Below are 14,220 nucleotides of genomic sequence, written 5' to 3' on the forward strand. Positions count from 1 at the left end.
AGAAAATATTCCTATAGTCCTTTATCTTTTTATAATCACAACAGTGTGTATGTTACATATGTATACTGTGTACTATGTATAGGCTACACATGTATACTGTGTGTTGTGTATATGTTACATATGCTGAGTGTATATTACACATGTATATTGTATGTTGAGTGTATGTTACACATGTATACTGCATATTGAGTATGTTACACAAATATACTGTACATTGTATGTATGTTACACATGATACTGTATGTTACAGGTATATACTCTAGAGTGTATGCTATATAAATATACTCTAGAGTGTATGCTACATGTGTATACTCTAGAGTGCATGCTACATGTGTATACTGTGTGTTGTGTGTATGTTACACATGTATACTGTGTGTTGTATATATGCTATATATATATACTGTATGTTATACATATATACTGTATGTTACACATGTATACCATATACATATGTTGTATGTATGTACAATGTATTATGTGTGTTGTGTATATGTTACAGATGTATACTGTATGCTACACATGTACACCATATGTTGAGTTTACTCCACACCACACCCCTCCCTCCTCCCATCTACCTTCCTATTAGCTCCCCTTCCTCTAGACAGGTTCACTTGCATTTCTCACATCAGTTTTACACGAATGATCTTATTTATCTATATAAACCCTAGAGAGAAAATTTACATTTTTCCCACATATTTTCTTTCAAAACACTAAAGTTCATCATGCCTGAAGTTTCACTTTGTGTGTGTGTGTATACCAAATGTTTCTTACCTATCCTTCCATTCATGAGCTCTTAGGTTAGTTTCATAACCTAGGAATTGAAAACAGCACTGCAGTGAATAAATATCTCTGGGGTATATTGACATGGAAGCCTTAGGTAAATACTCAGGAGTGGTGGCGCTGGCCCATGTGCAGCTGTTGTGCCCAGGCTGTGGCTTTCTCTGAGGTCATCCATGTCACAAAGAGTGTGGCTCTGTAGTCTAACCTGTTATCAGGTATGGCGATCGCTCCAATGTTGTCTCTTTGCCCAAGGATACTTTGTCTTTGGTGCTTCCGTATGATTTTGAAGATTGATTGTTCTGAGTAGTATTGCCATTTCCACAATGTCAATTATTCAACCCCGAGAGCCCTGAGCAGCGCTGAGCACAGGTCCATGTATTTCCTGGCTGTTTGACAAAACAGATTAGTCCAAAGTAATAATGGATGTGATTTATGAAAGATCTGTTGCTACCACAGAAATCTGCACTCTGAAAGTGAGTCACTATTTCTGTTAGCATGTCAGGCCATTTCTGAGGTAACTCTTCTCTGCCAGAAATGCTAAGAGCACCACTCAGCAACTTCTGAATGTGCTCTGCGCTGCTCAGCAGTACACACACTGTGTGAGCTGTAATGGGTTCCTGGTCAGCTTTGCAAATTTTGCTTGGTTAATTTTCACCAATTTTCTACTTCCTTTCAATATAGTGGTGTGTGTGTGTGTGTGTGTGTGTGTGTGTGTGTGTGTGTGAATATGTGCGTATGCGCACACACTTTTTTGTGGACAGGAGACTTAAGTTGAGCATTTTCCTCCATTGTTATCCAGTTTATTTTTGAGACAAAGTCTGTAATATAAATTATATCCATAAATCGTCATGTGTCATCTGCGCTTGTTGAGAGCTGGCTCTGAGAACAAGCAGCTATGTTTTATTTCACAAGGACTTCCAGGACTCCTTGTCCTGGGGCAACCCCGTTCCTGCCTCTGTGTCAGGGAGATAGGAGAAGTATACACCCTTGAAAACAGCCAGAAGGCAAACCATTTCCATAAAGGTTACTGTTTATCTCCTGGTATAAAAAGGCAGCACGAGTCAGGGACTGGAGGCCTGAGACTCATCTAGGGAGAAAGTTGGGTTTGCTCAGGACCCCCCATTAGTCCAGCATGGACATCTCTAATCACGTCTGCTACATGTTCTAAACACACAGTTGTTATAAACACCTGATGTGATGATGTTTTACTGTCTGCTACTTGCTGCTCCTGTTTTGATTTTTGCTTACTATATATTTAATAAACTCATTCTTTAAAACTCAAAGTACAGCTGTTATAGACCCTGCTCCATGCAGAGTAAGGTCTCTCCCTGGAGGTCATAGATTGCACTAAGTTGGCTGGCCAGTGAGCCCCAGGGCGCCTGCCTCCAACCCTGCCCTCTCAGGACCTCTCAGGTTACAGGTACCATTCCAGCATCCTTGATTGCTAGGGATTGAATCTCAGGTCCCCAGGCTTGCAGGACAGGGACTTACTGGGTAGGCCACCTTCAGGCTTAAATTGTGCTTGTCCAAGCTTTCATGGAACATGCTTTCAAAGGCAACTCACTCTGAGAGGGCTGAGTGACGCGCACTCGTCCAGATTCCTTTATCAAAATCGTGTAATGCCCTCATGCTTTCTAGATCTTCAGAAATATGGGTGTCATGGAAGCCAGCAGGAGAAGCTCCTGCCTCCTATAGAAAGAAGTCTGTGCCCCTCTCAAGCCCCCACCGTTATCTCTCAGCTTACAGGGCAGCTGGAAGAGCCCAAGCAAACGCCCTTTCATCACTACTTGTTTAAAGCAACATGCTGTCCCCAAGAAGCTGCGAGTCTAATTCTGCGGCTCTTGTAAATTCTGAGGAGGTTTTGTTGTTGCTATCTTTTCATGAATATTCCACAATGATATGAAGGAATTTATCTCAGATACCTTGTGTGTGATGTCTTTGTTTCTAAAAGCACAAACCTGACTCCACCAGTCTTTATATATGGCCTTATCTTCCCATGTCCTTCCGCCAAGTACTCTGGGAAGAAAAAGAGAGACCCCCTGCTCTAAGAGAGACTGAAGAGGCTCTAATCATTTTTAGAGGGCAGTTCAAACACTAAAGCAAGCCCTACAGTTGACAGAATTCCCAGGTTACTGGGAATCTTCCAGAAGCTGATAAGTTTCTTCTTAATAGTCTAGCAGAGCACACACCTCGTGAATCAGCTGGCCAATACAGAAAACAAATCTTCATTCTATTATTCTAGAGACTTTACAGTTTAAACACCACAAAGTCGAGCAAGCATTTATTAATTTGCATTTCATAAAGAATAGGGGATAAGATTACAAGAAATATACAACAAAAATATTCGTAATGGTTGCGTGTGGAGGTCATTTCCCAGAAATTCAGAAAGTATCTGGGACTATATTTTAAAAGATCCATGCAGGTAGCATAATCTTACACACACTATACCCCAGCCACCGACACCAACCGCGGCAGGCTCTGGATTCCTTGCTCTGGTCTCTGATAGACCTTTTCAAGTTACAGGAAGATGACACCATTCTTGACGAACAGCATTTTGTTGCCACTGAAGATTTGCCAGGATACTAGGCTGCCGTCTCATAATGGGCATTCATGGAGGAAAGAGAGTGTGACCCCGTAGGTCAAATGGGAAAAGGCGTCCAAACCTACCTAGTATCACTTCCATTGTCTGCTGCCTGAAACAGGACGGGCTCCCCAAGCCAGCACAATTCTGGAGTAGCACACTGTCACCAAGGCTACTTCCAGGTGGCCAGAGACCCTGCTGTGTACTGCCTTCTGATTGGCTGAGTCCTCAGTGGTTGCTTAGGAACTATGTAGTCTCCAGAGCCCAGTTGTGCTGAAACAAAGCCGATTTCCCTTTTGAGTCTATCGTGAATTCCAGCTTGTAAAGGGAAGATGTTGCTTTAAACCAAACCTTGAGCATCTTAGGCGGTTTGTGTGGTCCTAGATCCAAGCGGGTAGCTTTTTTAGTTTGCACCTTGGAGGGTCACTGACAATAAGATATACAACACTGGTTTGTGTGGAACATTAACACAGTTTGGATGATTTTACATTTTTGACTGTTACTGAACAGTGGTTTGAATGAGAATGGCCCCCATAGACTCATTTGTTTGAATGCTTGGTCCCCAGTTGGTAGAACTGTAGGAAGGATTAGGAGTTGTGGCCTTGTCTGAGGAGTCATGGCCTTGTTTGAGGAGGTGTGTCACTGGGGGTGAGCATTGAGGTTCCAAAAGACTGGTAGTATTCCCAGTGTGTGTTCTCCTTCCTATGTGTGGATGGAGGTGTGAGCTCTCAGCCATTCCTGACCCCATGCCTTTGCTCCACCATCACGGACTCTAGTCCTATGGAACTATGAACCCAATTACATACTTTCTGCTTTAAGTTGCCTTAATCGTATTTTTTTTTAAAATCACAACAGTAGAAAACTAACTGATACACTGACTTCAGAAACCTGTTACCAGATCCTTTTGTTTTGAAGCTGTTGCTATTTGTATTTCTCATGTGTTTGAGTTTTTTTTTTTGATCCTTAGCATTTATTATTAGAAATGTGAAAAGGTTAAAAAAAATCACTTGTTAACGCAATTCTTCAGTGTAATCAGCAGTAAAGAAAACTTTAAAATATGTATCTAGGGGAAAAAACAATAAATAGAAACAAAAGCAAACTTAAAACCTGAGCAATCTGTGGTCAGACATATCCCAAACACACGAACATTTATTTTTACAAATGTTTGTGGCACTTTTAGTTGTTCTTCAAAGAGTAATGGTCATTGGGCTTAGTGACACATGAAAGGCTGAAACAGAAGGCTTTGGGTTTAAGGCCTGCCTGGCCTCCAAAGTGGCTCCAATCCTGCCCTGGCAACTTAGTGAGACCCTCTCAAAGCTCAAAAGAGGGCTCAGTATAGAGCTCAGTGGAAGAGCATTTGCCTAACGTGTGTAACGCTTTGGGTTTAATTGTCAATTTCACCACAAACCAGAACAACAAAGAAATACAAATGACAAACTTTGGTGCATTAAACAACAAGAAAAACCAAACTAGGGATACACATAAAAATCTGGTCTAGATATCCTGTGCTCCGCCTTAGTTGAGTAAGTGTGGTCCTTGCCCCTCACCAAAGAAACACACACACACACACACACACACACACACACACACAGCCTTAATCAAAACCCAAGAGAACAACTGACCATGGAGTGTCCATCCCCAGTTGATAAATCTTCAACACAACTCCAGCACTCAAGGCTCAGGGAACATCTCAGAGGAGGAGACAGAAAGCTGGCAAGAGACAGAAGAGCAGGAATTGTGCTGTGGGATTGTGCCTTCTAGCTGTGACAGGGAAGTTAAACCGGTGAAATCTCAACATGGCTGCCCAAACAAGACCTGAACAATTCCAACAGCAACTGACATCTTGAACTTAAATAATTCAACTAAAATATAATTATACCATTTCCTCCTCTCCACTTCCCTACCCCTCCCATGCTTGCCCCAGCCTCTTCTTCTTTAACCATTGTTGTTACAGATACATATAAGAGAATAGTACTGCCCATTGAGTCTATTTAGTGTTGCCTGTACACACACACACACACACACACACACACACACACACACACACACACATTTTCAGGGCTACCCACTTGGTATTAAAAACCAATCAGTGCATTCATCTGTGGGGAAGGCTGATTCTCCCTCTCACAGTAGTTATAATTGCTGTGATTTTCATCTAGATGTGGGCCTAATGAGATTCCCCCCTTTATGTTAAGATGACTAATCTCAAGAAATTTATCTGAAAATGAAGAAAGCCAATAATGAAAACGTGTGTGCTATGTAACTCCACTTATATAGCACTCATGAAATATCATGAGAGAGACAAAAACAGATTGGAAGTTGCCATCAGTTAGGTAGAAATGGAAATTAGGGAAGGGCTCAGTACAGGGAGTAGGCTCCACTAGAGGTCTTAGGACAGTGATAGAACTAAGTGTCTTGAAGCTGAATACATGGCAAATGGGCATTTGTATAGAGCTATAAGTATCAGTACACTTAAATGAACCCATTATAAGTGGTGACATTCATACCGCTAAAGGCTCTGCACCCAGTCAGTGGTCCCAGACTAGTGAGAGCACACACCCTCTTGTGCACTTCATAGAAATGCAGACTGCCTGCCCAACTCAGCCCCACTGAAGAGAATCTGCACATGGGTGAGAGAAACTTGCTGATCAAGAAGGATATTACTACTGTCTGGAGTTTTTTTTGGAATCCTAGCTCTTAGAGATCCAGCACATGACTTCAGCAGATTTCCAAGTATGCCCCCCCCCAAAGATGAACATTTTCTGTACCCTGGAATCACCCAGAAAACTTGGTAGAAATGCAATTCTCATTCCTAGACACTAAGTAAGAGACTCAACACTGGGTGACATAGTCTTGGGCTCGATAAGTCCTCCAGGGGGTCCTGGTACACAACTGAAGCTTCTCTTCCTGTGGGTGTCCCACCAGCACTAGGATACTGAGACCTCCTCTTCTACTTTACACCACCCCTAGACTCCAGCAGAGCCTAGACCTGGCCCCTCACCGGGTACACCTCTTCTCCAGGTTGGTTGTGAATTATAGTCATATATTCTGCCACAAACAATCTTTCAACAGGGGTGAACATGGAAATCTTCCAATGCCCGCCATCCTAGGTCACTGAGTCACTCAAGTTTCGATGAAAGACATAATTTCCCATAAAGAGCAAACTCTAAAGGAATGTGTGTTCCCATTAGGCCTGGGCTAATGAGCACTCTAAATTAAAGGAAAGGGATTATTTCCAGAGCTCCCTACAGCCTTCATCCTCTGCCCAGAAGTGAAGCTGGGGAAGTGAGATTCATTTAACTCATTAGTGCCTGAAGCACTTCACAACTCGGGTTCCAGATGTGGACACCACTAAGTATAAATAATAATGCTAATAACATCTCATTCATCTTCTCTTTATCTCTGGGGCTCTGAGGATCAAACCCGATAGACACAGCTTCAAAGGCATCTCCCATCCCAGATCTGGGAACGCGTGTGTTCCAACAAGTCTCCAGCCTCAGTTCCTGCATTCCCAGCAGTCAGAGGTTCCAACTCATCTGAAGTGGTATTTGAGTCTCTCTCTCTCTCTCTCTCTCTCTCTCTCTCTCTCTCTCTCTCTCTCTCTCTCTCTCTCCACCCTACCCCCGTGATTGTCTCTAACAAGCTTAGTGGCATGAAGTCCAACAGCACCATCAGCAAAGAAACTCGCTTTCAAGAGCCACGTGTTTCCTCTTCCCCCATCCCCAGAAGTGCTTAGAATACTTTCATGAATTAAATCGAATCTTTGACTTGTCAAGACAGCTTTAAAAATAACCAAAGGCTGTGGATGGGATGGCAACACAAGGCTGGCAGATAGCACGCCGATGGTAAAACAGAGCCTGCAGTTGCTTTGGGGAACCTGTGAGGCTTCACTGTCTGTGGCAGAGAAGAGGGTGGATTACCCTGACACTCTAGAGCTGCCGATCAGGGGCTGCATAACTGAAAAATATGACTAGCAGGAAAGTCATATTTTAAGATTCCATGTTAGGGTGTGTGCAGCTGGGCCACGGGCAGAAGTCTGGGCAGTGCCCATCAGCCTTGTGGTCTTGGTCCAGCTGCTAGGTACAGGCTTGAGGACAAGACTTCTGGAGCCAGAAGAGCGGGAAGAGCCAGGCAGGCCTGCTCTGCGCTGGTGGAGGAAGTGAGACATGAGCCTCAGGATGCCCCACAGCCACGGTGGGGAAGATAGACAAGGTCCAGGTTGTCTCCATGCAAAGACCTAGCAAGTGGGGGCATCCTACTGAAGAACTTGTGGCTTAGAGGAACTTTGGCCCCTTTCAGTCCAGACTAAATGAAAATTTCTAGGAAGTGGAGGCCTAAGAAATGTTGGTTTAAGGACACCACCCTTTAAGGATTGTTCTAAAGCTTGGAGTGGTGATGGAGAGCTGTTTGGAGGGAGTGGCCACCGGAACTGAGGTAGGACACAGAGTAGCATCCATGTCTTCAGAGCACTGCAGCTTACTCAATCCCATTTCTTTTTTTACATCTGCACATTCCAACTGGCTGTACTCTCCAATCTAGCACTTCTCAGCCTTCCAAATACTGTGACTCTGTAATACAGCTCCTTCTGTTGTGGTGACCCCCCAAGCATCAAATTACTTCGTTGCTACTTCATAACTGTAATTTTGCTACTGTTGTGAATCATAATGTAAATATCTGATATGCAGGATATCTGATATGTGACCCCTCTGAAAGGGCCATAGGGCTCTCAACCCACAGGTTGGGGACCACTGATCTAGAAAGTGTTACAATTCCCAGTTCCTGACTTCCCTGAACACAATTACATAAGAATCTCTAGGGATGGGCCCACACATGGCTAATTTTCAAGCTCCCTGGTGACTCTGGTGTCTATTCTTGAAGAGAACCATGGCTGCTTTAATTCTTCACATATAAAATGCAAACCAGTGGCAGCATGGCTCCTGACAGTCGAATGAAATGCAGAAACATTGGCCCTGCCTGCCCCCACCCTACAGAAGAGAATCCAGGTGTGCACAAGATTCCTTCAGTGGGGTAAGTTTGAGAAATACGAGTTTTAGTTGGTGGTTGTTTGGCTGGTTGTTGCTTGGTTGTTTGGCTGGTTGTTGTATGGTTGGTTGTTGTTTGGTTATTTGTTGGTTGGTTGGTTGGTTAGTTAGTTGTTTTGTTTTTGTTTGGTTGGTTGGTTGTTTCAGCCAGGTAGCCCTGGCTGTTCTGACACACTGCCTATCTTCTCCACCTTGGACTGTGGTTCATCTTGAGGCTTATGCCTCACTTTCTCCACCATCTCACAGCAGGCCCGCCTAACTGTCTGCTTCAATAACTGTAATTTTGCTACTGTTGTGCATCATATTGTAAACATCTTCCTGTTCTTCTGGGGCCATAAGTCCCGTTCTTAAGCCTGTACAAAGCCTGTACTGTAGCGAAGGTTGACCTTGAATTTCCTATCCTCTGCTCTGCTTCCCAGTTGCTGATATTACAGGCTCGTGAGACTATGACCTGCTACAAAGCACAGTTCTAAAGATACAGAGAACATTGAGCCATTCCCGGGAGCTTGAAAAACTATTGGTATCTGAGATTTGGTCTGAAATAATGTTTTGGGCCCAGAACCAGCAGGACTGAAGGGAGACCTAGAACTGTTGATGGGTCCCTCTGCGCGGGAAACTATAATGAGGCTGAGGCTCTCGCACTGATAGATCAGCCTTGCAATGCCCAACTCACCAACTCAGTAGAGAGATGTTGTAGGAATGGGTCCTGATTACCAAGATGGCATCTCCTGCTGCTGAAAGAAGCAGAGTGTGGTAGCCAGCAGATGCCTGTAGATGTTGGTGATAATCAAGACATATTTTCATAGTCACCCTCCAAACCCCCTGATACTTCTCTGTGACCACAGGAGCAGAGCCTTCTTAACAAGCTCCCTGGAGACCTGCTGCTGCTGTGGTGGTGGCTATGTCTGCTGCTGTCATGTGTGTGTGGTTGTTCAGAGATTCACCAGTCTGACAGTGAATGAATTTTAAAAAGGGGCTTTATCAGATATTGCTCAGGACCACACCTGAGACTCAGGATTCTCAAAGTGTGTTCCTAGCTATTGTTAGTCTGGGGTTTATAAAGATAAAACCCACAAGGTTACAGTTGGAAGGTGGAGTTATCACACCCCCTGCCTATGTGCAGGCAGAGCTAACTTTTATAACAGATGCCTTGCTTGTATACCTTGATTATCTTGAACAAGCTATTTTCATGCAGAAGCAGAACCAGCAGTTAACCCTGTGACCATTATCTTGTCAGAACAGCATAGGCAGTTCAACATTTTTACTAGACTAGGCAGTTTTGAAAGTAGCCCAAATATTCCAAGAACTCATCTATCTTGGACAAGTTAGCTGACAGAGTACACTTTATAAAAACTTACAAGCTAGAACAGTTGCATGGCAGTTTCTGGACTTCAGAACACAGTGTTAACCATCATCACATTCTCCCCTTAGGAGTCAAACCCTTGACTTGGTGCCTGTTTATGTTGGGACCAAATAACCATATAGTTTAGTAGCACTGAAGTGTGAATTTATGTATCTGGTTACGGCATTACTGATGCAGGATCCAACAGCAATCAGCAGGAGCCTGAGAGCTAAGTGTGGTTGATGGCAGAGTTACATGGAGGTACTGAGCTAGGAGGCACAGTAGCCAGGAGGAGCCTCGGAATGAGAACAGGAACCATTTGTCTCCTCCTTTCTGTAAAATTTTTCTAGAACACAGCCAAGTTATCTCTAATGATTCCTGAGTGTTTTGCATATGAGCAACAATTCTCTCATAAAGCCCTCCTTGCTCTGCATAGAACCACCTCAGCTAATGAATCCACCTGCTTTTCTAGCATGGCAATAGATTTTTCTAATATGCACAGATCTTGGCTTGTTTGACATTCCATGGTTTTGAAGTTAACGTCAGCCATTGCTGTTCCTGCGGCACCACTGTACCTAAGCCTAAAAGAATTAAGAGAGTTATGAGGAGGTGAATTGCTCATTTCGCTTTTTTTTTCCAGGACTGGGTGGACTGTTGGGGTCTGTGAATACAAGTACTCTCTCCCTGCGGGCCATCATCATAAATACATTTTCAGGAGAAAGAAATACCAAGATACAGAATTTTGGGGCTTGTGCATATGTCAGATAGGCAAGCATGGGTGAAATTCATCGATACTGGTGAAAACAGTTTCTGCCAGGTGGGGAAGGAAGGGAGGGGGAAGGGAGGGAGGGAGAGAGGGAGGGAAGGAGGGAAGAAGGGAGGGAAGGAAGAAAGGAGAAAGGAAGGAAGGGAGGGAGGAAAGGAGGAAGGGAGGGAACAGCACTTGACAAAGTGTTGCCAGGAATTGAGAAATATTTATGGAAAATCTTCATTTATTCTTAAAAGGGGATTTAGACAAATTTAGATAGCTCTTTAAGTAGAAACAGGTCCCCTTACCTTGGATTTGGCCTACCTGAAGAGATCTGATGCTTGAGTAGAAAGATACAATGGACAATTGGCAAAGGGAGGGGCTGAATGAGCTTCTGATGTAGTGTGAGAGTTTTGTAGGGTTCAGGACCAACAATCAGGCATAACATTTGGGTTAGTAACCATGATGAGCAAGTATACTGATATTAACAAATCATTAGGAATTCAAAGGAGGTCAGAGAAGTAGGGCTACTGGGAAGAGAGAGAGGAAGTTGGTGGTAATGCAAAGTGATGTCAGCCTGTGACATCAACAGGGCTAGGAGCATGTAGGCTAGTTTTTTTTTTTTTTTATAGTGTTCAAACAGAGGATTTTGGAGGTGTAAATATGTCTAAACTTCTAAAGATGAATATCTTAGTCTTCTTGTCATAGCCTGTATCCTTCTCATTATGTCTGTAGATATAGCCCTCAACCTCTGTTCTCCATCTGTCATTCCAAGGGTCAGGGATCGAGTATGTGACCTTAGTACGCCAATCAACTGAGTTGAGTCTGGATGGATTTTCTCCACCCCATCTTGCCAAGTACTATGATATTTGCAGCCCCAGTGTGGACAGCCTCCATAATTTGTGTCCTTACAGTCTGAGCAAGTTTGCTCATATACAAAACAAACATATATAGGAGATATCATAGCATTGTAAAATTCATATATACTTTTCCCTTGGCAGGTGTCCCTTATATCAAAGGTGAAGCTTATAGTACTAGCACATCCTGTCACTGGACAGAAGGTAAAGGCGATGGTCTTATTGTGATTTTCTATGGCAATTACCAAGAACTTCCATGCCTTAGGGGCTGGTTTGGCCACTTTAGCACCCTGGGGACCTAGGGGTTTCCAATTTAGATTCCAGGAAAGAACAGAAGGAAATATAGCCAGACAAAACAACATTGTTAGGTTAAAACCCATGGTACTTTTATCTTTGGTGGATCTTTGCAGGTCTTGGTGACAGTTCACTTTTCTTCAACTGGGTCTTATTCCTTGTGGCACACTTGACCTGAGAGTGATGTATCCAGGTGCAGACTCCTTCTACTTTGACAACACAGAGGTGGTTGGGATGCTGACGTGGTCTCTTCTAGCAAGGTCCCAGTGTCTCTGCTTGGTGCTTCTTGATCCTGGAAAGGATGTGTTAAAGTAGTGGATCTTGGAAAACAGCCTTAACTAAAGAGGTTATGGTGTCCTGAGTCAGCTGCCGAGCCTGTACAGATTGAAGAAGATGGTGGTTAGAATTTCAAATGGAGTTAAACCTTTCACATGAGGAGTGTGTTGAGCCCTAAGAAGGGTAAAGGGGAGGAGCCTCACACATCCTTTGCCAGTTTCTAAGGTTAATTTAGTCAAGGTCTTTTTATTTGTTTAGTTATTTGTTTGGTTGGTTAGATTTTTTTCTTTTTTTGAGGTAGGCTTTCTCTGTGTAACAGCTCTGGGTTACTTGGAGCTCACTTTGTAGACCAGGCTGGCCTCCAGCTCACATAGATCTGCCTGCCTCTGCCTCCAAGTGCTTGGATTAAAAGTGTGCACCACCATGCCCAGCTTAGTCAAGGTCTTTTTATAGGCCTCTCTGCCTGTCCTGAATTTCGTAGATGGTAAGTGCAATGTAATTTGCAATCGATCCCCAGAACAGCAAAACTGTCCTCAGTAACCTTAGTAAGAACCCATTGTCTGATCTTATGAACAACAGCAGTCCAAACCTAGGTATTATCTCATCCTTTACAAACTGCATTTCTGCCTTTAGTTTGTGGAGCATGGAGTGTCCCAACAGAGAGTATGGGCACCCAGCATGACTAAGAAAGAGTGAGTCACAGTCCCCTTTCCCAGGTCCACAGTTCTTTTGGAGGTCCAAGAACACATTTGTGAACCAGCAGCTCCTTGTATTACAAATCTGTTTACTTACTGGCCCATCTGCCTGCTTTAAAACCAAGTAAGTGGCTCTGATCACCACAAGGAAATTGATGGGAAACATTGCCCCCTCAGAGTTATTCTGGGCTGGAGGTAGTGGGAAGGTGGTGACTGAGCCCAGCCCATCAGTCTGTATCTAGCTGGAGCACCAATGCAGACCTTCGCTTCTGTTTGAGACTTTTGCTTCTCCTATGGCTGGTTTCTTTGTAATGGGTGCATTGGCCTTTTTTTTTTTTAAATGGAGTACCTCTCACAGAATCCATTTCCCTCGGCTTTGGTCCTTCTTTCATAAATCTTGTATGCTGAGGTCCTTCTCCCTAGCAAGATGCCACCATAATCTTAGCTAGTTTCTTGGTCTGCCCGTTCCTACTATTATATACCCAGCAGGCAATCTTGACTAGCTCTGATAGTACCTATGCTTCAAAGTCGTCTGCTTTCTAAGTCTTTCTCCTAATGTTTCATACTGATCCAGACACAAAAGCTGTATTGACAGTGCTCTGGTTTTCTGGGACCTCCTGGTCCATGGAGTGTGTACGCTGGGTAAGCTTCTAGGAGGCACTCCAGAAAGCATAAACCTGAGTTATCTGACCTACTTTACACAAATCGTGGGGCACTCCTCTACAGAGTCTGGTGAAAGAAGTTAAGAGACAGACTCCCTACCTTCGTGGGAATTAGAATCTCAGTCTAGTTGCCAGGAAAGAAAAATGTCTCAGATTGTCACCAGATCAAAAGCTGATCTCCCATCATTTCCCAAGTGCCTTTGGGCCTTTCATCAGACTCCCTCCCTCCCCTCTGTGTCAAAGGGTGTTTGAAGTAGCTGATGACAATCTGCTGATGTAGGTGGCATATATTAAACACCATTTCTAGCAGAGAGATCAAGCCTTGGGTTTTTTTCTGAGAGAGAGATTTTAGAGTTTCCAGTTATACAGATCACTAGTGGAGACGGGACCAAATATTGTAACTGATTGATGGCCCTACCTGCCTTCCTTATCCTGAGTGGCCCCCAAGTGGCCCCCGAGTGTGTGTGGGTCTCTTTCAGGGGGAGGATAGCTTGAGGCAGAGATCTGGGGGAAGCATGTCAGGGTGTGGCACCAGGGGCATGGTAGGATGTGTCCTGAGACGGGAGACATGGAGACTCTATCACACCTCAGTGAGAGCAGGCAGGGATGAGGCCTCTGAGAGAAAGGAGGAGGAGGATTGGGGGTCAGAGTCAGAGATAGTGAATGACCAGGAGTTGGATCAGGAAGAGGTCCCACCCCGGGTGTGAGGGGACTCAGGAGTGCCTTTAGCATCACATTCCTCTTCCTGGCTGGTGCCCTGGAGACACAGGGTGTCCGTAAATCTTCTTCTGGTGGGGATGGTAGGACTGGAGGCAGAAATTTGTCCCACCCCTTGGTCTTATTTCTTTCTTCTAACCAAAACTGGTGGCATTAGGGGGCTGATTTTACTGGTACTCTTTCATCTGGGATGGAAATTTGTCCATCCCAGGAACCTCCAGGACAG

At 44.1% G+C, this 14,220-nt stretch overlaps 1 protein-coding gene across 1 annotated transcript; it reads right to left on the reverse strand.

Annotated features, from left to right (window-relative positions):
• Positions 1-11,128: 11,128 nt before the first annotated feature.
• LOC127685013 (putative endogenous retrovirus group FC1 Env polyprotein) lies at positions 11,129-11,730 on the reverse strand. The gene is given in 2 exon segments (XM_052181748.1): positions 11,129-11,346; positions 11,349-11,730. Coding segments are annotated over 2 exon segments (600 nt in total).
• Between the last annotated feature and the right edge of the window lie 2,490 nt (positions 11,731-14,220).

The sequence above is a fragment of the Apodemus sylvaticus genome, chromosome 5 (assembly GCF_947179515.1).
Source record: "Apodemus sylvaticus chromosome 5, mApoSyl1.1, whole genome shotgun sequence".
Classification (NCBI taxonomy): Eukaryota; Metazoa; Chordata; class Mammalia; order Rodentia; family Muridae; genus Apodemus; species Apodemus sylvaticus.